The following is a 23,217-nucleotide window of genomic DNA, read 5'->3' as shown; positions in this document are numbered from 1 at the left end:
CTTCTCTGCCACCCAGTCAAAACTGGAGTTGGGATTTTGAATGCTTTCAGATAGTTTAGCCACTTTCTAATCTGACTCCAGAGTAGAGGGGGGAGGCTGAGATTTAGTACAAAACTTTGAGCTCTCATAACTTGCAATAGCTGAGTCATCAGACTTGGCCAAAGAAGATAGAACTTACATCTTTTGTACATTCTTCCATATTAATATTTGAGGAGGTCGCCAGACCTCTTCTTCACCCAGACTTGCTGAAATTTGGTGTTCTCCCTCTCAAAGCCCCATGTGCTGGACCTGGCCGTTTGCTAAAGGGAGGATAAGAATTGTTTTCATAATGGGGCAGATTTTCAAAGCCCTAGGCACGCCGGGCCTATTTTATAAAGGCCCGGAGATGCACGTAAAGCCCCGGGACGTGCCCAGAGGCAGGGGCAAGAGGTAAGATAAAGGTTGGGGGGGTAAAATAGGGTTAGGGGGTGGAAAGGTTAGGGGAAGGGGTAGGAAGGATAGAGTAGGGGGAAGGGAAGTTCCCTCACAGGCAGCTCCTAAATTGGAGCGGCCTGGGAGGAAACGGGTGAAGGCTGCGGGTGTCAGCACGCACAACATGCACTAGTGTGCACCCCTATCCTAAACCTGAAGTACTTGATTCGTGATCTAAAGAAATTTTATTTATTTAAAAATATTTATTGATCATCTTCCAGATTTCAATAAACCGCCCAAAGTGATGTACAAAATTAAAAACTGTAATTACAATATTAATATCAAAACACGTAACACAAAATAGAGTTCAGGGCAATTTCCATTCTTCCCCCTTATAAGTTGGAAGCCCAGACCAAATATATTCTATGCATTAGAAAAGGTAGAAGGAAAGTTAAGACTACTGGCATGGTTAAAAGGTGAGGTAAGAGAGGCTTTAATAGCTAAAAGAACATGTTTCAAGAAATGGAAAAGAGATCAGAATGAAGAAAACAGGATCAGCACAAGCATTGGCAAGTTAGATGCAAAGCATTGATAAGGAAGGCAAAGAGAGAATTTTAAGAGGCTTTCCATGACAGCAAAAACTAAAGACTTTTACAGGTACACTCAAAGTAAAAAGCCTGCAAGGGAGTTAGTTGGCCCATTAGATGATCAAAGGGTAAAAGGGGCACTTAGAGATGACAAGGCCATAGCAGAGAAACTAAATGAATTATTTGCTTCAGACTTCACTGAGGAAGATGCAAGAGAGATACCCATGCCAGGAATAATATTAAATAATAATGATTCAGAGGAAATGAAACAGATCTCAGTGAACCTGGAAGATGTACTTGGGCAAATTGACAAACTAGAGTAGCAAATCACCTGAACCAGATGGTATACATCGCAGAGTGCTGAAAGAACTGAAAAATGAAATTATGGACCTGCTATTGGAAATTTGTAAACTATCATTAAAATGGTCTATGGTACCTGAAGTCTGGAGAGCTGCCAATATAATGCCAATTTTTAAAAAAGGGATCAAGGGATAATCCAGGAAACTACAGACCAGTGAGTCTGTCATCTGTACCAGGTGAAATGTAGGAACTATCATAAAGAACAAAATTGTTGAACATATAGATAGGCACAGTTTAATGGGAACAGCAAGAGAGGTGGTCAGATTTGCTGATGACACAAAATTATTCAAAGTTGTTAAATCACAAGAGGATTGTGAGAAATTGCAGAGAGACCTTTAAAAGACTGGGAAACTGGGCATTCAAATGGAAAATGAAATTTAATGGAGAGAAATGCAAAGTGATGCACTTAGGGAAGAGTAACCCAAATTATAGCTACAAAATGCCAAGTTCCACATTAGAAGTCACTCAGGAAAAGGATAGGTGTCATTGTTGATAATATGTTGAAATCTTCTGCTCAGCGTGCAGCAGCAGCTAAGAAAGCAAACAGAATGCTGGGGATTATTAGGAAAGGAATGGAGAATAAAACAGAGAATATCCTAATGCCTCTGTATCGTGCCATGGTGCGACCTCATCTTCAGTATTGTGTGTAGTTCTGGTTACCACATCTCTAAAAACATATAGCAGAATTAGAAACGGTACAGAGAAGGGCGACCAAAATGATAAAAAGGTATGGAATGATTCTTCTATGAGGAAAGGTTAAAGAGGTTAGGACTCCTCAGCTTGGAGAAGAGACTGCTGAGGGGGGAGATATGATAAAGGTCTATAAAATAATGAGTGGAATGGAATGCGTAAAGTTTAATGGGTTTTTTACACTTTAAAAAGTACTAAGACTAAGAGACTCACAGTGAAGTTACTAGGTGATGCATTTAAAACTAATAAGAGAATTTTTTTTTTACTCAACTCATAATTAAGCTCTGAAATTTTTTGCCAGAGGATGTGGTGAAAGCTCTTAGTGTAGCTGTGTTTAAAGAAGGTTTGGACAACTTCCTGGAGGAAAGGTTCATAAACCATTATTAAGGTGAAGTTATACAAATCCACTGCTTGTCCCTGGGATAAACAGCTTGGAATCTGTTTACCTCCTGGGGTCCTGCCAGGTACTTGAGACCTGGATTGGCCATTGTTGGAAACAAGATACTGGACTTGATGGACCTTTAGTCTGACCCAGTATGGCAAGTCTTATGTTCTTGCATTTTAAAAAGACTGGCTGTGTTTGGATGTCAAGGATACCTGTACCCACATATAGATATATCTCCAACACAGTAGGTATCTTGATACACTGTAGATATATATTGTAGACCGTTATTTTGCATTGATTCTGCAAATCTAATTCCTGAAAGTCATTAGGGCACTTTTGCACACATTAAGACTGCATCTTTTTCCTACTTGGATGTTTGAGTGGTCGGGGCACCTCAGGAAGAAGACCGAGAGATCTGTTTGGATCACCTTCAGGTGTTAGAGTCATTAGAGCTTGTTATCAGTTTTACCAGGTCTCGTTTCCGCCTTTCTCTCTAATCGGAATTCATCAGGGCTCTGCTGGACGAAACTGAAGCCAAGCCCAGGGAATCAAGAATCAGCAGACATTACAGTTTATGTTGAGGTCAACCCTTGGTCTATCTTCATTTCAGAACAAACTAGTCTCTGGACCCCTAGAGCCTCTAACGCTGCCCAGATAACTTTTAAAGCTGACCAGCTTTGTCTGAATACAATGCTCGCACTGTAATAAAAAGGTTTCCAAACAGGTCTTGCTAGCCAGTCCCCTACCCCAGTGAAACAAATGCCAGCCCTGCCAGTCGATTTCCGCCCCCCCCCCCCACCTACCTCAAAATATGTAGAATATGTACAAGCCCGAAACGCCTCCCTCCCCCCCAAAAAAACCCAAGGCTATCTTACCTCCTCTCCCCACCCTCGTCAAACCCTTCCGCCTCCCCCGCCCCTGCTTAAAGCCATAAGGGGTTTGAGAGGATGCGGGTGGGGCCCGGACGGTTAGAGTGAGCTGAGGGGGATGGTAGCCTGGTACAGGGGACCTTTACTTAACTTATGTTTGTACTTTTGAGAGAGGAGGGGGAGAGAGGCTTTTTGGGACAATAGGCCTGCGACATTTTCTACACATTTTGGTGGGCTAAGAAGAAGAAGGGGTCAGCTAGCAGGGCTTGCGTTGATTTCACTGGGGTGGGGGATGGAGCCATGAGGCCTGCTCGGATGCTTTTTTTTTTTTTTTTTAAGCCAAATAAGTGGTGCCGATATTCCAGAGTCTGCTCAAAAAAGGCAAAAATCACTCCTTTGTGCCTTGCCATAGAACAAAAACATCATCTATGTAGCGTAGCCACACAATAACATCAGACCCTAAATGTGAATAAGAAATCTCTCTCCTCAAAGTCAGCATTTATTTGGATAACTCAAAAGTTATCTGATAGATGCCTTTGAATATCAGCCTCAATATGTTTAAAATGAAAATAATTCAAACATATTGGGAGTAAATTTATAACATCATATGTAAGTTACTCCAATTTTCAAATTGGACTTACAAGCATGATTCTGCTTTGAAAATTATCCCACCAGATTGTACCAGTGCTGGACAAGTGGGGAATCCACATACCCATCCCGACTCTTGCTACAGTGTTTGATAACTCAGATCTTAACCCGACATACGTCAGGCCACAAGGGCAACAAATAATGTATTCTACAGAACTCGTTTCGCAACTGGTATAAGATTTCAAAAAAATGCATTTACCTGAAACGGGTTGCACAGATTCTCTAATCATGTAAAGATAAAGCCCAAACTGAGCAATGGGAGCAGCAGTGCTGTCCAGCAGGGAGGGAGAGCAAATATTTAGAGTCAAATGAAAAACCAGAAGATGCCAAAGGATTATTACGAGAACACCTTAGAAGAAAAAATAGGAAAACGTTCCAAATCTGCAAAACATGCTCCGAAGGCCAAAGATTTTTTAAATTATTTCAACACCACGTCCACTTGGTTTGAATACAGGAGAACCCGTACCGAATGGGGTTTGAATGTGGCTTTATCTTCATGCTCTGACGGAGGACATCTAACATTTTCCAGTGCCCGTCTTTTCTCTACTTTGCTGGAATGATCCAAGTCTCTTTGAAAGGAGAAATAATTCAATGATTTCCCAAGACTTGGATTCTCTTCATATCATATCCCCTTGAAGAAGCTTGTGGTAGTGAAACATGTTGGGATGCAGTTGAGAATTCTTCTCTTAGAAAAGACTTTTTAGTTTTTGTACAATTTTAATCTCTTGTGCTTACACCATTTATTTTTTTTTTTTGGTCCTTTGTCTTGTTTGTGCGTCTTACTTGGTCTTATGTCTGGGCTTTTTTTTCAATTTTGATATTGTTTGATTAAAATGAATGCGTGTTCAGTTAATGGGTTTATTTGGAAATATTTATCCCATTTTTGGTGGCTGGTATAATTTTTGTAGCCATAGAATTGCCACAGAATGTTCTGACTCATCCTGTAGAGCTGCTGCAGGAAGGCGGGGGCCTGGCTTATGATTTCTTGCCCCTGTAGCCCTGGCCTACAGTGATGGCACGCATTCTCTCCTGTTCCGTGTCCATGGGAAAGCCTTGGCTATCAGCACGTAGGTGTACCGAGGGGAGCACGTGATTGTAGATAACTCTATACAACGTCCCCGTGGTTGAGGAATAGTTATTATTAACCTTAGTAAGTTTGTCGGAAAGGAATAATGCAGTGAAAATGAAACGCGGTTGTAGCCATGGTCTTTGCTTCTTATCTTACCTGAAATATAAATACGACTTTCTTTTTAATGTAATGGGCATCACTTTTGGCCCAATTTTAAAAGGGCCACGAGCGTAAATTATGGGGGCTACGCGGTTGGCCGGGCCTTGTGTGCACCGCGCGAATTTTACCATGGGCCCGGCCACACGCATAACCCCAATTATGCGCAGACGTGCCGATCCCCAAAGAAAGGGGTAGGACAGGGGCGTGGTCTGGGTGGGGGCGGGCTGAGACAGCACCATTTGAAGCTGTCCTGGGGGAAGCGCGTGCCAGCAGCCGGCTGGCACGCGTTAGTTAGGTTTAGGGGAGAGGAAGGTTCAATAAGGGGGTAGGAAAGTTCCCTCCCAGTCCGCTCCTTAATTGGAGCGGACTGGGAGGGAACTGGGGGAGGCCCCCGATTGCGTCGCCTCGCGTATTTTGTGAAAATTCCCACCCGGGCACTACTCGCACGTGCGCAGGCGGTTTTTAAAATCTGGCGCGCATGTGTGCCCAGCCATCGGATTTTATAACACGCGCGCGCTGGCACGCAGTCCGGGAACCACACACCCATGGACACGCGCGCGCTGCTTTTAAAATCGACCCTTTCAGGTCTAGAAATGTCCTGTGTGATATTTGTAATGAATCTTTTTGATTTTCTTTTTCCCTAAGGCGTTGCTGAGGGAGAGGCAAAAGGAAGCAGAGATAGAACAAATGAAAGAAGCAATGGGTCAGCTCATCCAAGAGGCCGCAGCAAGAACTAGGAAAGAAGTAAGCAGCTTTTGCTCAGATATTACAAGCCTTCCTCTCCTCTCTAGAGCTCCCTCTGGGCATGAAGAGACCTATCCATGCCACAGAAGCGAAATTGGCCAGTCAGGTTGGTTGATTTGAGCTTTTCCAAATCATGTCAGACCCATCCTGCTTTTAACTTTGCTTAAAGCTACCAAGCTGATTCTCTTTTTGTTGATCTATGTGTCTGTGTATATACATTATTTGTACAGTTCTTTCTTGGTGTGTATGTTTTGATGTACTAGATTGGCATTCATCTTGAGTTGTGCTACGCCTTAGATTTGAATTGCTTAATGTTCTTGATGTGATCACCTTTCAGCTGCTTACCTGACTATCTGCAATGAAAAGTATCAGAAGACATTCCTTAGTGATCATCACAAACTTGGCAGCTTTTATTTCCATAGACAGTACTGTAATTAAAGATGGGGGAATACAGGTTAGCATTTTCTGTATCAGCCTAGAAAACAGATATCAGAAATGTTACCCTGAAACAGAGTAGAATATTTCAGATTGTGGGGCCTGTGCAATAAAACTCATGCTAAAAAGATTTTATCATGCAAGTAAACTTTTAATGTACAATGCAAAAAATATTTACCAAGAATATGGTATAACTTGCTGTGAGTAGCACATCCGTGGTACTAAAGTGAGCATTACCACACACTCTATCCTCCACCCATTCCTCTGGAAACAGATCTTGACCAGTCTAGAGGAGTGGGATCTTCACGGGCAGTGGTTGGCAAATGGCCCTGCTAGGGTGAAGTGCCCTCAACAATTCCAATGGTTTCTAGCCGGTCAAGCAGCAGGGCATGAGATGCAGCATCAGAGGCTGGGGCTACCTCTTAACTGGATCAAAATTCCAGTTCGAGACTCATCCAATAGCGTAAACATATCATCAAACAAGGAAATAAGCAAAGATCCGGTGCCACGGGATTTTCTAAACCCATACTCTTCTGAATCTAAAATCTGAAACTCATCCAGAAACTCTCTAATTTTGCCCATAGCACATAATTTAGAGATGGGACTATAGTTTGTTAATTCATTTTCTGATAAAGAAGAGTCTTAACAAATAGGTTGAACGATTGCTTGCTTCCAGGGTGGGAGAGAAACATGTTAATCACTCTCACGGTTTCATTAGCAAGCAATTCTAAAGAATATTTCAAAATTAGAAATGGACAGGGATCAAGATCACACTTTACCAATTTAACACTGGCCACTACTTCCCCTAGTTTTGTCATGGTCAATAATCTAAATATAGACCAGCGAGCAATATTTGTATCCAGATGCCTGTCTAGTACTTCGTTAGAACTGGATGGATATATCTTGCTCTTTACTAAAATAATTTTATCCCAAAAGTAAGCAGATAAATCCTCAGCAGCAAGGGTTGACGTTTTCATACTCCTTTTTTTTTTTTGTTGGGTTTTTTTTTTTTTTAACAAACCCTTTAGTAAGCTAAACACTTTCAATTTTTTTAACTTGAAACACATTAGACCTATAAGTAGCTAATAACCCAGGGAAATCTCCTTTAGTTTGACAAACTTGTGTTTTCTCCATTTTCTTTCAGCACTCTGTAACCATTTTTTCAATTCTACCAAATCTTTATTATACCAATGGCGCATCAGCGGTCCGTACTCTGTTTTATCACCATCTCAGGAGCAATATTATAAATTTTCCTCAGTACATGATTCCATAACATAACCATTTCTTGGAGGAGAAGTCCATTACCTGCTATTAAGTTCACCTAGAGAATAGCCACTGCCATTAGCAATGGTTACATGGAATAGACTTAGTTTTTGGGTTCTTGCCAGGTTCTTATGGCCTGGATTGGCCACTGTTGGAAACAGGATGCTGGGTTTGATGGACCCTTGGTCTGACCCAGTATGGCATTTTCTTATGTTCTTATGTTCTTAAGGTAATAGTATTAAACATTTCCTTCAAGGCAACTCACTCAGAATAAAACATAGCAGAGTTAACTGCTCTTCTAACCACTTCTTGAATTACATCACACAACATTATATAAATGGTTCAGACCAAACAAACGTAACCTATGATCTGGCCAAGGGATAAGCAAACTATTTAAGGCAAATTTTAAAAGCCCCACACGCGCCAAAGCCAGGAGATATGCGCAGACGTCGGGCCGGCGTGTGCCGTGCGGACTTGAAAAAGCGCCCGAGTACCACGCGTATCTCCCGATACGTGCGCAAAAAATATTTTGAGAAAAAAGGGGCGAGGGCAAGTCTTGGACGTTCCTAGATTTCTCAATGAAATCTACGCGCACGCCGGGGTCCCTTACCGTGTAACTTTAGTTCTGCTATGGATAGTGTGTAAGTCCTGGAAAAAAAAAAAGAGTACATGGCCGCGTCCATTAGTGCTAGCCGGCATATGCGCGAACAGGTGTGGCTGTTTAAACGTTACCGTCCCCGTGTATGGAACCAAATTTTGTAAGGCCAGCTCTTCTTTAACTAACGTCATATCTGATATAGGACCACAGCGGTGGGTTACCTGCTGCACCAATTGCCATAATACTAACCCCATAATAATCACAGCAACAGCTGACCAAGCATCTTCAAAATGCAAATTAAAATCACCCAGAATAATTAACCTTTTGTATTTTAAGCACAGGGTAGCAAAATGAATCACAAACAGAATCCAAAACTGATTTCCGTGCTGGGGGCAAATAAATCAAACAGAATGTGCATGAATAAACTTGCAGAACTAAAGCCTCAAAGCTATTACACGCATTGAAAGTAAGGGGAGGGGTTGTTTTTTTTCTTGAAAAATCTTTTTACAAAAGCTAACAGTCTTCCTCAGGCCTTCTTTCAGGTCTCAGTGATGAGACTTGCGGCTTGAGGCTGAGACCTGTCCATGCCTGATGGGAGTGAGAAAAAGAGGGAGAGTTTCTCTCTAGGTGCTTGTGCAACTCTTTTTCCGTCACAGCCGTGCCGGCTGATCTTGTTTTGTTCCATTTTTGATGCAGATCAGAAATGCTTCAATGCAGGAGGGTATTCTTCCTCCGGTATTGGAAAGCTCTGCCTTGACACCGTTAATTAAAGAAAGCAGCATGAATTATCGCCCGGGGGCGAATATCCCATTTCTATCTAAGATAATTGAGAAGACATTTTGGAAGATTCTAATGGTTGGGATGATTGCCAGTCAGGATTTAGACAAGGTCACAGTACGGAGTCCGTCCTAATGGCAGTGAATGAAGAGGTCTTATGTTTATGAAATAGAGGAGAATCTGTTTTGCTTATTTTGTTAGACTTAACTAGTGCTTTTGATTTGGTGAATCATGAGATTTTGTTGGAACGTTGTAGTCAAGTGGGCTTGACAGGGACGGTGTTACAATGGATATTGTCTTTTTGAGTGAACGTCGCTCGGTGGTGATGGTGAGGGAAGAACTGTCTGAAGTTTTTTTGTTTTTTTTTAAAGTGTGGTGTTCCGCAAGAGTCACCCCTATCTATCCCTGTTACTTTTTAGTCTGTGTTTGAAACCTTTGGGTGGGTTGATTTGATTTTGGGGTTTTAAGGGGTTTTTATGTGTGTAGGCCCAATGGGGAAGTTGGTGGAGTAACCATCACTAAAGTAAATGAAGGTCCTCAGAAGATTTCGAATTGGTTAACAGTAAATGGTTTGTTGCTGAATACATCTAAAACTGAGGTGTTATGGTTAAAAGGAGTAGAGACACCTGTGAAATCTTTGAAAGCAAAAGTTAATATGAAAGAAATTGCTTCTGTGGAAAGCGTTTGGGACTTGGGGGTAATGGTGGATTCTACTTTCCTGTTAGAAAATCATGTTTCAGAAGTTTTAAAACGTGCATTTTTTAAATTGTGTCAATTACACGCCCTTTGTTACTCATTCCAAGTAGATGTCTTTTCGAAAGCTTCTTCAGGCCTGGGAAAAATCATGGAAACTATTATAAAGAATAAAATCACAGAGCATATAGAAAGACATGGTTTAATGGGACCCAGCCAGCATGGTCTTACGCAAGGGGAAGTCTTACCACACAAATCTCCTACATTTTTATCAAAGGGGATGAATAAACTTGGATTTTCAAAAGGCATTTGACAAAATCTCTCATGTGAGGCTTCTAAGAAAACTAAAAAGTCATGGGATATTAGGTGATGTCCTTTCGTGGATTACAAACTGGTTAAAAGACAGGAAACAGAGAGTAGGATTAAATGGTCAATTTTCTCAGTGGAAAAGGGTAAACAGTGGAGTGCCTCAGGGATCTGTACTTGGACTGGTGCTTTTCAATATATTTATAAATGATCTGGAAAGGAATACGATGAGTGAGGTTATCAAATTTGCAGATGATACAAAATTATTCAGAGTAGTTAAATCACAAGCGGATTGTGATAAAATGCAGAAGGACCTTGCAAGACTGTAAGATTGCCTGGTTATCCATATTGCAGATGAAATATAATTTATTTATTTATTTATTTTAGTTTTTTCTATACCGGCATTCATGAGAGTGTCACATCATGCCGGTTTACAATAAACAGTGGGGTGATAAAAGGAACACTGAACGAAATAAATAACAGGTGCTGAACATAAAATAGTTACAGTTACAATAAAACAGGGATAAGTACAACTAGGAGCAAGAAGAAAAATGATAGGAACTTTAACATAGTATATTAACCGAAGTATGACGGGGTACATTACAAAGAATTATGTGATTTACAATGACTTGTTCATTTGAACTAATTGCAGTTTTTTACATAAGGGGTAGTGATCAGAAGTAATGGTTTTCTGCGGACAAGTGCAAGGTGTGCAATAATGTGGACAATAATGTGGTGTGATATCGTGTCTGGGTGTGCACATTATTGCACACCCCGACACGATATCAGATTTTGAACTTCTGTCTGCCTCAAGGGGGAAAAAACGAATCCATATGCTCACATTCTTTTATTATTCGTGCGGGATCCCGGACGAATAAGTTCGAAACCTGATATCGTGTCGGGGTTGGAGCGGACATTTGATGACAAGATAAGTGTGGGAATGCTTCCATGCTGATTTGAAAAGGAATTTTGTTCTGTGAATTTGCAGGACTGTTTTTGGTGATTTCTAAATATTTTTGAAAAAATATTAAATACCATAAAAAATATATAGGATTAAATAAAGTAAAGTGGATTTTCCTCCTGAATTGGCCCTTTTATAAAATTGAAGAGCTTAGGGTTGTCGGTCCCACATAAATGTCTGCATAAAAAGTTTTTTTTCACATAACGGATGAGTTTATAGAAGATCAAGTTATATGACCAGTTGACCAATTTTGTTGTTGTGAGTTTATTTAGGTGTAAAACGTTCTACCTAAGAAGAAAGGTTTGCTTTTGAATTTCCTTCTGAATTCCAGTTTGCTCTGCAGTATTTCAGATGCATGCATTACACAGGCAGTTTTCCAAGGGACTCTCCATAGGTAAAAGGGTATTTACCTGCAGAGGAAAGGGGCAGTGCATGGGGAGGGCTGAGGCTGTCCTGGCAAGGTACGCACAGAGAGTTCATTAAATTTTATCTTCCACTTAAACGCCCAGTTCCCCAGTCTCATGGTTTCCTCTTGACTTTCCTCACAATCAGCTTTTTTTTTGTTTTTTTTGTTTTTTTAACTACTTTCAGTAATTTTGTGTCCTCTGCAAATTTGATTACCTCACTCATCCCTCTTTTTCCTAGATCATTTATGAATATATTAAACAGCACAGGTCCTAGTACAGATTCCTGGAGCACTCCACTTCTCTCCATTGGGAAAAGTGACCTTGTAGACCTTCTCTCGGTTTCCTAAATTAATCCGTTACTAGTCCAGAACAGGACATGGCCTCCTATCGCACGACTTTTGTAATGTCTTGAGAAGACTCATGTGGGACTTTAATTGAAAATCCATGTATATTATATTGACTGGCCCTTATTTATTTCCTCCTTCAGAGAACTGCAATGGGTTGGTAAGGCCATGAGTTCCATTTGCTAAAACCCAGTAATTCTCCTCTTAACTAAAGTTTCCACCATTTTTGCTGCGCATTGTTGACAGGCTGACTGGTCTGTACTTTCCCAGATCGCCATCAAAGCCCTTTTTTTTTTAAAAAGTTGGCGTTCCACTGGCTCTCCTCCAGTCTTCAGGGACGGTGGTATATTTTACTGATATCTTATAGATTAACAGGAACAGATCTGCAGGTTCATTTCGGAGTCCTTTCACAGCTCTGGGGTATTTCTTGCTCTTTAGGCTGTCAGTTTGCTCTAATATATCCTCCAGGTTATCAGCGATTTGATTCAGTTTCTCTGACTCATCACTTTCAAAGAACAGTCGGGATGTGGGAATCTCCCCAGCGTCCTCTTCCGTAAAGACCAAATAAAAAATTCATTTATTTTTTAATGCAGTAGCTTTGTCTGCTCTGATTGGCCGTTAACTCCGGGCCATCTGGTGGTCCAACTGTCTTCCTCACAGGCTTCTTACTTCTGATGTACCTGAAAAAGTTTATATTAGTTTTTGCCTCTTGGCAAGCTTCTTCTCAGATTCATTTTTGTCCTGTGAATATTTTACTTCTGCCTTGCCAGTGCCCGACTCTTTCCTGTTTTCCTCAGTTGGCCTTGCTGTTTTTAAAACCATAGCTTTTTGGCTTTAATGTCCTCTTTCACAGCACCATTTATCCATGCTGTCGGTTTGGACTTCCTTTGTCCTTTCTTAATGTGCGTAAAATCATTTTATTTGAATAGGATGGTATTTTGAAACCATCTCAATGCCTCATGCAGATTTTTTTTTTTTAACTTTATATGTATTGCAAATGGAAAATACATCAGGATATTTCAAAATACAAAGAAACAAATCTGTTATTTAACCATTAACATTCATAACACAAAGTTAACAAGAAATATTCCCCGTCTCTAGCAGTAACATTGAGGGTGGATGGGTGGCAGAAAAAAGAGAGAAAACCAAGAAATAAACTCTATAAGAAAACAAGCTTAACATCATTAACACAGTGAATACCGAACCGTAGATCAAACACTAGGCCTAGCAGGTACCAACAGAAGATGTTAGAACAAATCTGGAACTTAAAAAAGACTTTAGCTATTCTGGAAGAAAAAAGAAAAAACAGTCATTACAATATTTGACACATTTTCAGGGGTATCTGAGTCACCCTATAGAAGAAAAAAGAAAAACAGTCATTACGATATTTGATGACACATTTTCAGGGGTATCTGAGTCACCCTATAGAAGAAAAAAGAAAAACAGTCATTACGATATTTGATGACACATTTTCAGGGGTATCTGAGTCACCCTATAGAAATATCTGGGGATCTAAGAGCAAGAAAATCTTTTGTCCTCTCTTGCATTGAGCAAGTAAAATCAGGTGAAAATACAAATTATTTGACTAAGAAATACAGAAGAGATACTCCTCAAATATCTTTTCATCACTTCATTAATATCTTCTTCGGAAATAAATGAAACCAATAACGTTGATTGCTCAATAATCTCCACGCTTGAATTTTCAAGGAAATCTGTCAAATTATCAGCAACATCAAGGGTAATTCACAGGCTGGCATTGCTGAGAATTCTATCTGCTCACAACTGGGAGGAAATAAACTGTGTTTATAGAAGGAATTTTCTCAGGGTCAAACTGTAGAATCTCAAAGAAATATTTCTTTAAGGTTTAATATGGCATTTTCCCCATCACCTTAGGAAAATTCAGGAATTAAAGATTCAGGTGTCTTAATTTTATTTTTAGTGTGTTTAATTGTTTTACTGTATTCTGTCTTCGTAAGTTTACTTAGAGACAATTCTGTTATGTGTAAACCAATGTGAAATTTTGAATAGAATGACGGTATAGTAAATAAATAAATAATGTGATCCTCCAAAGATTCACTTCTCTGGGAGAGTGTACTCTGATCCTTAACCACCGAAAGATTAAAGGCCTGTGTGTCTTTATTGGCTGTCTCCATGCCCAGCACTTTGGTCTTAAATTTCAGAAATCTGAGAGTCACAATTAGTCCCCATAGATTCCAACTTGTTGGATAGGAGGTCTAGTGCATCTACTGCCGGTCCAGATGGTATGGAAAGGGACTCACCGGGAGGGGACTGGAAGACCAGGTCATGTAACACCAACTGAAGCCAAACCCGTCTCCATTACCGGCTCACTTCGATCTTCAGTAGGAAAAGAAGAAGCCAGACAACAGCAAAGCTGTCTCCCCCGGAGCCTTCCAGCAACGAAACACCAAACTCGCACAGGCCTCTTCTGACTCGGACGCTAGCAGCACGTCATTGCTATGTGCCTCAAGTTGCTGCATGGCGGCATTTCTCTCTGCCAGCGGGAGCTTTTGATCAGGAGAGCTGAGAGTAACATCTCCAGGCAGTTCAGGTGCTCCCTTACCTCAGACTGCAACGGAGCCAACAGTCCCCACTTCCTCTGTTGCACAGGGCATAAAAGCTGGAATAAATTGCTGCCCATGTAAAAAAAAAAAGAGGTATCCGAGGGAAATACCCACAATTCCCTTTGCATTTAGACAGCATTATAAGCGCCAGAAGTAGATTCAGGAAAACAAGAAGGGAGCAATTGATATGCCCTGCCTCTCACCGCCATCTTGGCTCACCCCTCATGCAGATTTTTTATCTTTGCAACAGCCCCTTTTAGTTTCTTGCTGACTAATTTTCTCAGTTTATTAAAATGTCCCTTCTTAAAGTTGAATGCTACTGCAATAGGTTTGCTTGATATTCTCCCTTTGGTGATAATTTCATGGCATTATGATCACTATTGCTAAGCAGCTCCAAGACTGTTACTCTTGCACCAGGTCCTGCAATCCACCGAGAGCTAAGTCTGAAGTAGTTCCTGTCTCGTCCGTTCCAGGACTAGCTGCTCCATGAAGCACTCAATTATTGCATCTAAAAATTCGACCTGCCTGCATGCCCTAATGAGACTTTCGCCCAGTTAATATTCAGGTATTTGATATCCCCCATTATTATTGTGTTGCCCAAATTATTAGCCTGTCTAATTCTGTTAGCATTTCATAGAAACTTAGAAACATGACGGCAGAAAAAAACTGTATGGCTCATCTAGACTGCCCATCCATCCAATTAATTTAGCATTATAATTCCCATTACTTCCTTAGAGATCCCCTGTATTTATCCCAAGCTTTCTTGAATTCAAATACTGTTTTTTTTTCTCTACCACCTCCACTGGGAGGCTGTTCCATGCATTCACCACCCTCTCTATAAAGAAATATTTCCTAAGATTACTCCTGAGTCTACCCCCCTTTCAACCTCATTTCATGACCACTCGTTCTATAGCCTCCTTTTCGTTGAAAGAGGCTCAACTCCAGTGCATGGAAATGTTTGAGATATTTGAATGTCTCTATCATATCTCCACTATATCGCCTTTCGTCCAGGGTATACATGTTTAGATTTTTATCATATCCCCATATGCTTTAGAACGAAGACCACTGACCATTTTAGTAGCCGCCCTCTGGACCGTTTCCATCCTTTATATCCTTCTCCAGAATTGTACTCAGTATTCTAAGAGAGGTCTCACCAGGGACCCCTATACAAGGCAATATCACCTCCCTTTTTCTGCTGACCATTCTTCTCCCTATGCAGCCAAGCGTCTTTCTGGCTTTATTGTCATTTTATCCACCTGATTGGCCATCTTAAGGTCATCAGATACAATTACCCCCAGATCCTGCTCTTCCTTTGTACTTAGAAGAATTTCACCTCCAGTACTGTACCTTTCCCTTGAGTTTATGCATCCTAAATGCATTACTCTGCACTTTTTGGCATTTCACAGTCTGTTTCATCACCCTGCTCTGGTGGGCAATAGAGTACTCCTTATGTTATACTCTTCCCCATCTTGTGGAATTTCTATCCATAGAGATTCCAAAGTGCAGTTTGTTTCCTATTGATTCATTATCCTACTTGACTCTCTACCATCCTTAACATATAGTGGCACCTTACTCTCAGTTTGTTCCCCAATATCATATTGTGTACCCTGGTAATCAGAGTGTTGCATTGGTTATCTTCTTTCCTTTAAGGACCTGATTTTAAAAAGCATTTACACGCTTAAAATGTAGGTTTACACATGTAAATGCACTGTATTCAAATACATGGCTTTTGAAAATTACTATGATAATATATTACATTTACACATGTAACTCCTTTGAAAATTACCTAAGTGTCTGAGATGCTTATTATGTCTACAACTTCATTTAGTGCCATACATTCTAATTCTCTGATCTTATTTTTTTAGACATTCTGCTTTGAAGTATTTTATTTGCTCTCTAAGAGTGTGTGAAAGATATGTGATGTGATTAAGCTTTGAAGTATATTATTTTCTGTTTGGGAGTATATATCTTGATCATCTCTCACCTCGACTACTGCAATCTCCTCCTCTCTGCTGCCTCTATCTCAAAGCTCATCGACATACAAACAGAAGAAGGTTTACAACCTATCAAGTTTATCATTATTAGTATGGTATTGATATCCTGAGATCCTTTCATTTCCTGCTTCAAGAGCAGCATAATGACCTTAGGGTATCCACACCGTCGAGTAACTTATTCCAAATACAAACTTGTTATGTGAAGAAGTATCTTTTCAAGTTTGTTTTGAACAGATGATGACTGTTGTGAGCAACATTGCAGAAGGGATAGAAGGTAAAGTTTGTCTATTTGCAGATGATATTAAAATCTGCAACAGAGTGGACACACCTGATGGGTTAGAGAAAATGAAAAGTGATTTAAGAAAGCTTGAAGAGCGGTCAAAGACTTGGCAGGTGGTATTCAATGCCAAGAAGTGCAGAGTCCTGCATCTGGGATGCGGAAATCCAAAAGAGCTGTATGTGATGGGAGGTGAAAGACTAATGTGCGTGGACCAAGAGAGGGATCTTGGGGTAATAGTGTCTGGCGATCTGAAGATTGCAAAGCAATGCGACAAGGCGATAGCTAAAGCCAGAAGAATGCTGGGATGCATAGAAAAAGGAGGTGATGATGCCCCTGTATAAGTCCTTGGTGAGATCTCACTGGAGTACTGCATTCAGTTCTGGAGACCGTATCTCAAAAGGAATAGAGACAGGATGGAGGCGGTCCAGAGAAGGGCGACCAAAATGGTGTGGGGTCAGCATCGGAAGATTTATAAGGAGAGGCTGAAGGATCTAAATATATATATACCCTGGAAGAGAGGAGGTGCAGGGGAAATACGATACAGACCTTCCAGATATCTGGAAAGGTTTTAATGACACACAAAGTTTGAGCCTTTTCTGTTGGAAAGAAATCATAGAAATCAGTCATTAAATGAAATTCCAGGGGGGACTACTCAGAATGAACATCAGGAAATATTTCTACACGGAGAGGGTGGTGGATGCTTGAAATGCTGTTCTGGAGGAGGTGGTGAAGATGCAAAGAGTGAAAGAATTCCAAGGGGCATGGGATAAACACTGTGGATCTTAAAGGCTAGAGGATGGAAATGAAGAAAAGAGTTCATGGGGGTAACTTACTGGTGCAGCGGTTATTACCCTTAACAGAAAGTATAGGGATTACTACCCTTAACAATAAGCCTTACTGCTTTGGTGCAACTGCAACATTGCTCTCCGCTTCAACAGCAGAGGGAAAAAGGGAATTGGATTCAGACAATAACTAATGACTTTTACAGTCTGGGAAACTGATAAGCATGGGGATAACCTGCATGGAGCAGCAGCCACTACACTTAATATAAGACATGGGTTTGCTTGATTCCTTTGCTGTAACTGCAACATCACTCTCCGCTTTGATGGTGGGGGTCCTTGTGGGGGGGTGGAAAGAGGTATTGGGTTCAAACAACAACCAACATGGGCCCTGACTTTTATGGTCAGAGGCCCTGATACACAGACAGAAGGGAAAAAGCACAGGACTGCTTCTACAGCCAAGTCCATAAGCAAAGCACGTCAAGCAGCACCGTCTGAAGTTTCAGGAAACCTCATCACCCAGTAAAAGAGAAACATGGGAGTAACTTGCACAGCGTGGCAGATACTACCGTAAGAAGCTTGCTGGGCAGGTTGGATGGACCATTTTGGTCCTCTTTTGCCATCATTTTACTATGTTACCTGTCTACTTTGACACCCCCCCCCCCTCCTTTTTAAAATTATTTTATATTTACTTAGAGGTGCATAAGCAGACACGGTCTGGCTAGCAAAGTTAGCCAGACAAACGTATCCAGCTAACTCTGGAGGTATATTCAATAATGAAACCGCACGATCAGACTTAAGTCATCCAGCTAGCTCATATCGAAGTTAGCCAGTGACCTTAGCCGGCTTACTCATCTCCTCCCAGTCATGCCCCTGGAACGCCCGTAACTCATCCCGCTAAATTCTAGCTGCCTCATTTATTAGGTGGCTAGGATTTAGTTGAATATGTGCCCAAATATTCATTTAGCAGGCTAACTTCTGTCAGGTCGGTTATTTTCGCTGATGTCATCAGGGACACGTCCCCTTATTGTGAAGTAAATTAACTTCCGTGAAATCAGAAGGGTTGCTCCCAAATGGTCAACGTGCTGATAGGTTCTTTACATTTTTTAACCTTCGGATTGGTCCATAGGCATTTTTCACATGGATATTTAAATGGGACTAGTTTGAGTTCTAGGATATTCATCCGTTGGTATGGAGCAGAAAACAGCTAGCACAACGCGGTGAACAGGAAGTAACAACATTCATCAGATGTGAAGGACAATTTTTTTGCGAGGCTAGAATCCAACAAGGTTGGTTATATTTAACATCAGATTCCCCTGAAGAAAGACTTTCGTCTGAAACACGAACTTGTTTGTGTCGGGATTGCATTTCAACATCTAAAAGTAAACAACAGACTCAGGAAGTCGTTTAAGTACCCGCCTTAAATTGAATATCGTTTTGAAGATCACATTTGTTTCCCCCGCGAGTAAGGCAAACACCTATTAAACCACGGATGCCATTGAATATTACCGTGACTTTAATGTTAATATATTGCTTAAAAAAAAAAATGTTTCTTTTGGAGGTGGTGGGAGGTTGATTATAACCAATTGCATATTGGTGCTGGGACACCTACACTATATATGAAACCTTCCACCCCTCCTATAAATATATTTTCAGTTGTCTTAAAATGTTTCTGAAAACTAACAGCTCCACAGAGTGTAGGTATACTGAGTATTTTTGAAATCATATAAAGCAATTTTTGGAGCAATTTGTTGCAAAATATACTTTTACAGCGATAGAACAGCTCTGCTGCTCTTGATTTATTTTTAACTTCTGAGTTAGCCAGCTAAATGCTTTTGAAAATGGCCCTCAATGTCCATTTTGTCCCGTTCCGAGGGACAATATTTTCATCTTTCGAGGCAACCTGATCTCCAGTCATCACAGGGACTTATGGGTCTCCCTCTCCCATGCCACCTGATCATTGCCTTGCTCTTTTCCAATCTGTTCAGAATACAGAAGCAAAGATAATTTTCTCAGCTATAAATCTGCGTCTACTTCTATGTAAACCGGAGTGATTTGTATCTGATACAAGAACTTCGGTATATAAAAATTAAAAATAAATAAATAAAAAATAAATAGCTCCCAATCTCTTTCCACATTGAGATAACTTTGTAATTGCCCACATAAGTATAAATTCTGCAGGTACATTCTACCCTCAGACTTTACACTGATTTTCAAAGTGAACATGCACGCATACTTTCATTTTGTTAATTATCCAGGAAAAACTACCTGCTAATTTGTGTGGGTAGTATTTTCAGGAAAAATCCCACTCCGGCTCCGCCCACAAGAACGCCTCTTCCCACTGTGGATAAAACCACCCGTATACAGGCACTTTTACCTGCATATAGGGGGGTTGGGTTTTTATTCAAGCTCCTCCTCCTCTTGTTTGATGCTCTGCATTCTTTGTCCTCTCCCTAAGCTTGGTCCCGAGTTATCATTACACTGCATAATACACAACATAGGTGTGGCCTCCTTTATAACTTCTTCTCTCTTTTCTGTTGACCTTTGCCTTTGCAGATCTTCTATCCTAGCAATACCACATCTCGCTTCGTGTTCCGCTTCCATGGCTCTTTCTGTAGCGCAGAGGTCCGGTAGCCGTAAGATCTCTACCGTGGGGAATTTCACGTAGCATTCTCTTCATACTTCCTTCAGCTGTTCAGTCACTCACGCAGAGCAAACACGTGTAATCTCATGTACCAAAATGCCTTTTTATGTTCAGCAAAACCAATGGCTGAAGGGGAGATGGGAGAGAGCCAAAGCATCTGGGTGCTGGGGGTGCCAGCTGACCAACCCAGAAGTGGATTTGGATCTTCTGCAACAAGGAAATCAGCCATAGCCCACCTCTCCGCTGCAGTGCGAGCACTTTCAGTGATTATGATAATAGGTGAAATATAAGAAATCTTAAATAAATACTCGCGGCAGCATTTCCTCTGGCTGATCTCAAGAGATCAAAAGAAGAAGTGCTTCCGTGGGTACTGACAGTGCTCGTGGTACCGTCACAGTAATAAGGAAGGCAAAGCACCACTTACTTAATCTAAAGGGAGACTGAGACTGAGGCAGGAAGAGGGCATGCAGCTAATGGGAGAGGCTGGGGGAAGTGGAGCAGATGCATTGGAGGGGCAAATGGGAAGGGAGCGAGAGGCAGGGGCAGAAGAATGGATGTGGGGAAGGAGACGAGGGTGGATATTGAAGGGATGGGGCTGGCGAGAGTAGGCACTTAGGTGTTGGCTAAGGGATTTGGTGGGAGAGCCGAAGAACATAGACTTGGAGATTGGCTGGAGAGTGGTAGGACAGTGGGGATTGGGGAGAGTGTAGACTAAGAGGTTGAACAGGGACTTGTGGATCAGGAGAACTATGGGGGGATTAGGCATTTGGGTAGGGCTATGAGTAGGAATGTGAGACTGGATAAAGAAAAGGTGGGGCTTGGGGAATTGATATGAAGGCATGGAGGGGCTGGGAACAGTGAAGGAGGAAGCGAGATAAAGGGGATGTGTCTTTGGAGGAAGGTGAGAGAGGGTGGGAATTGGAGGCAGGGTGGGGTAAGAGACAGAAGAGAGGCTGGAGGCGCAGAGGAAGGTAGATGAGAGCTGGGAAGAGTGTGAGGAAAATTTGTGAATGAGGGGGAATAGAAGACAGGAATAAGTGAAAGACAAAGGAAGGATGGGAGAACTGAGGAGGTGAGTGGGAATTGAAATTTGGTAGGCACGTGAGAAGTGTAAAGAGGCAGATTGAAGACTGGAGAATGAGAGACATAATAGAAGAGTAAAATCTAGAGGGGGCAGATGAGAGAAATGGAGAAAAAAGATGAAAGGGGCAAAATCATTGTCAGAAATAGATGTTACGGAGGAAGAGAGAACACAAAATAGAAGAGAAATCCTGGAAAAGGACTTCGGAAAAGACCAACAAGGGGAAAGTACAAAAAAGAGACCGGAACCAAAACAGCTTAGAAAAAGAAAAGGATGAGACAACAACCCCCCATGTCCTTTGTGCTTTATCGCAATTCTCCTTAAACGAATGTATCTCATACAGCTCCATTGCTTCTCCCTTCTTGTTATTCTTTCCTTTGTGCTATATCGCAATTCTCCTTAAACGTATGTATCTCAAACAGCTCCATTGCTTCTCCCTTCTTGTTATTCTTTCCTTTGTGCTATATCGCAATTCTCCTTAAACGAATGTATCTCATACAGCTCCATTGCTTCTCCCTTCTTGTCATTCTTTCCTTTGTGCTTTATCGCAATTCTCCTTAAACTAATGTATCTCATACAGCTCCATTGCTTCTCCCTTCTTGTCATTCTTTCCTTTGTGCTTTATCGCAATTCTCCTTAAACGAATGTATCTCATACAGCTCCATTGCTTCTCCCTTCTTGTCATTCTTTCCTTTGTGCTATATCGCAATTCTCCTTAAACGAATGTATCTCAAACAGCTCCATTGCTTCTCCCTTCTTGTTATTCTTTCCTTTGTGCTATATCGCAATTCTCCTTAAACTAATGTATCTCATACAGCTCCATTGCTTCTCCCTTCTTGTCATTCTTTCCTTTGTGCTTTATTGCAATTCTCCTTAAACGAATGTATCTCATATAGCTCCATTGCTTCTCCCTTCTTGTCATTCTTTCCTTTGTGCTATATCGCAATTCTCCTTAAACGAATGTATCTCATACAGCTCCATTGCTTCTCCCTTCTTGTCATTCTTTCCTTTGTGCTTTATCGCAATTCTCCTTAAACGAATGTATCTCATATAGCTCCATTGCTTCTCCCTTCTTGTCATTCTTTCCTTTGTGCTATATCGCAATTCTCCTTAAACGTATGTATCTCATACAGCTCCATTGCTTCTCCCTTCTTGTCATTCTTTCCTTTGTGCTATATCGCAATTCTCCTTAAACGAATGTATCTCATACAGCTCCATTGCTTCTCCCTTCTTGTTATTCTTTCCTTTGTGCTATATCGCAATTCTCCTTAAACGAATGTATCTCATATAGCTCCATTGCTTCTCCCTTCTTGTCATTCTTTCCTTTGTGCTATATCGCAATTCTCCTTAAACGTATGTATCTCAAACAGCTCCATTGCTTCTCCCTTCTTGTCATTCTTTCCTTTGTGCTATATCGCAATTCTCCTTAAACGTATGTATCTCATACAGCTCCATTGCTTCTCCCTTCTTGTTATTCTTTCCTTTGTGCTTTATCGCAATTCTCCTTAAACGAATGTATCTCATACAGCTCCATTGCTTCTCCCTTCTTGTCATTCTTTCCTTTGTGCTATATCGCAATTCTCCTTAAACGTATGTATCTCATATAGCTCCATTGCTTCTCCCTTCTTGTCATTCTTTCCTTTGTGCTTTATCGCAATTCTCCTTAAACGTATGTATCTCATATAGCTCCATTGCTTCTCCCTTCTTGTCATTCTTTCCTTTGTGCTATATCGCAATTCTCCTTAAACGAATGTATCTCATATAGCTCCATTGCTTCTCCCTTCTTGTCATTCTTTCCTTTGTGCTTTATCGCAATTCTCCTTAAACGAATGTATCTCATATAGCTCCATTGCTTCTCCCTTCTTGTCATTCTTTCCTTTGTGCTTTATCGCAATTCTCCTTAAACGAATGTATCTCATATAGCTCCATTGCTTCTCCCTTCTTGTCATTCTTTCCTTTGTGCTATATCGCAATTCTCCTTAAACGAATGTATCTCATATAGCTCCATTGCTTCTCCCTTCTTGTCATTCTTTCCTTTGTGCTTTATCGCAATTCTCCTTAAACGAATGTATCTCATATAGTTCCATTGCTTCTCCCTTCTTGTCATTCTTTGCAGGTAGAGACTGCACGCAAACACTACAATGTTCAGAT

At 41.0% G+C, this 23,217-nt stretch overlaps 1 protein-coding gene across 2 annotated transcripts in view; it reads left to right on the top strand.

Moving 5' to 3' along the window:
- The window catches only part of SCLT1 (sodium channel and clathrin linker 1), a 207,883-nt gene that overhangs the window by 105,703 nt on the left and 78,963 nt on the right, over window positions 1-23,217 (top strand). For both annotated transcript variants that reach the window (XM_029592475.1, XM_029592554.1), the window contains exons 14-15: window positions 5,824-5,922; window positions 23,183-23,217. In XM_029592475.1, coding sequence (XP_029448335.1) covers window positions 5,824-5,922; window positions 23,183-23,217 — 134 coding nt within the window. The remainder of the gene's footprint in view (window positions 1-5,823; window positions 5,923-23,182) is intronic.

The sequence above is a fragment of the Rhinatrema bivittatum genome, chromosome 1, assembly GCF_901001135.1.
Source record: "Rhinatrema bivittatum chromosome 1, aRhiBiv1.1, whole genome shotgun sequence".
Lineage (NCBI taxonomy): Eukaryota > Metazoa > Chordata > Amphibia > Gymnophiona > Rhinatrematidae > Rhinatrema > Rhinatrema bivittatum.
This window is presented reverse-complemented; position numbering and strand designations above follow the sequence as displayed.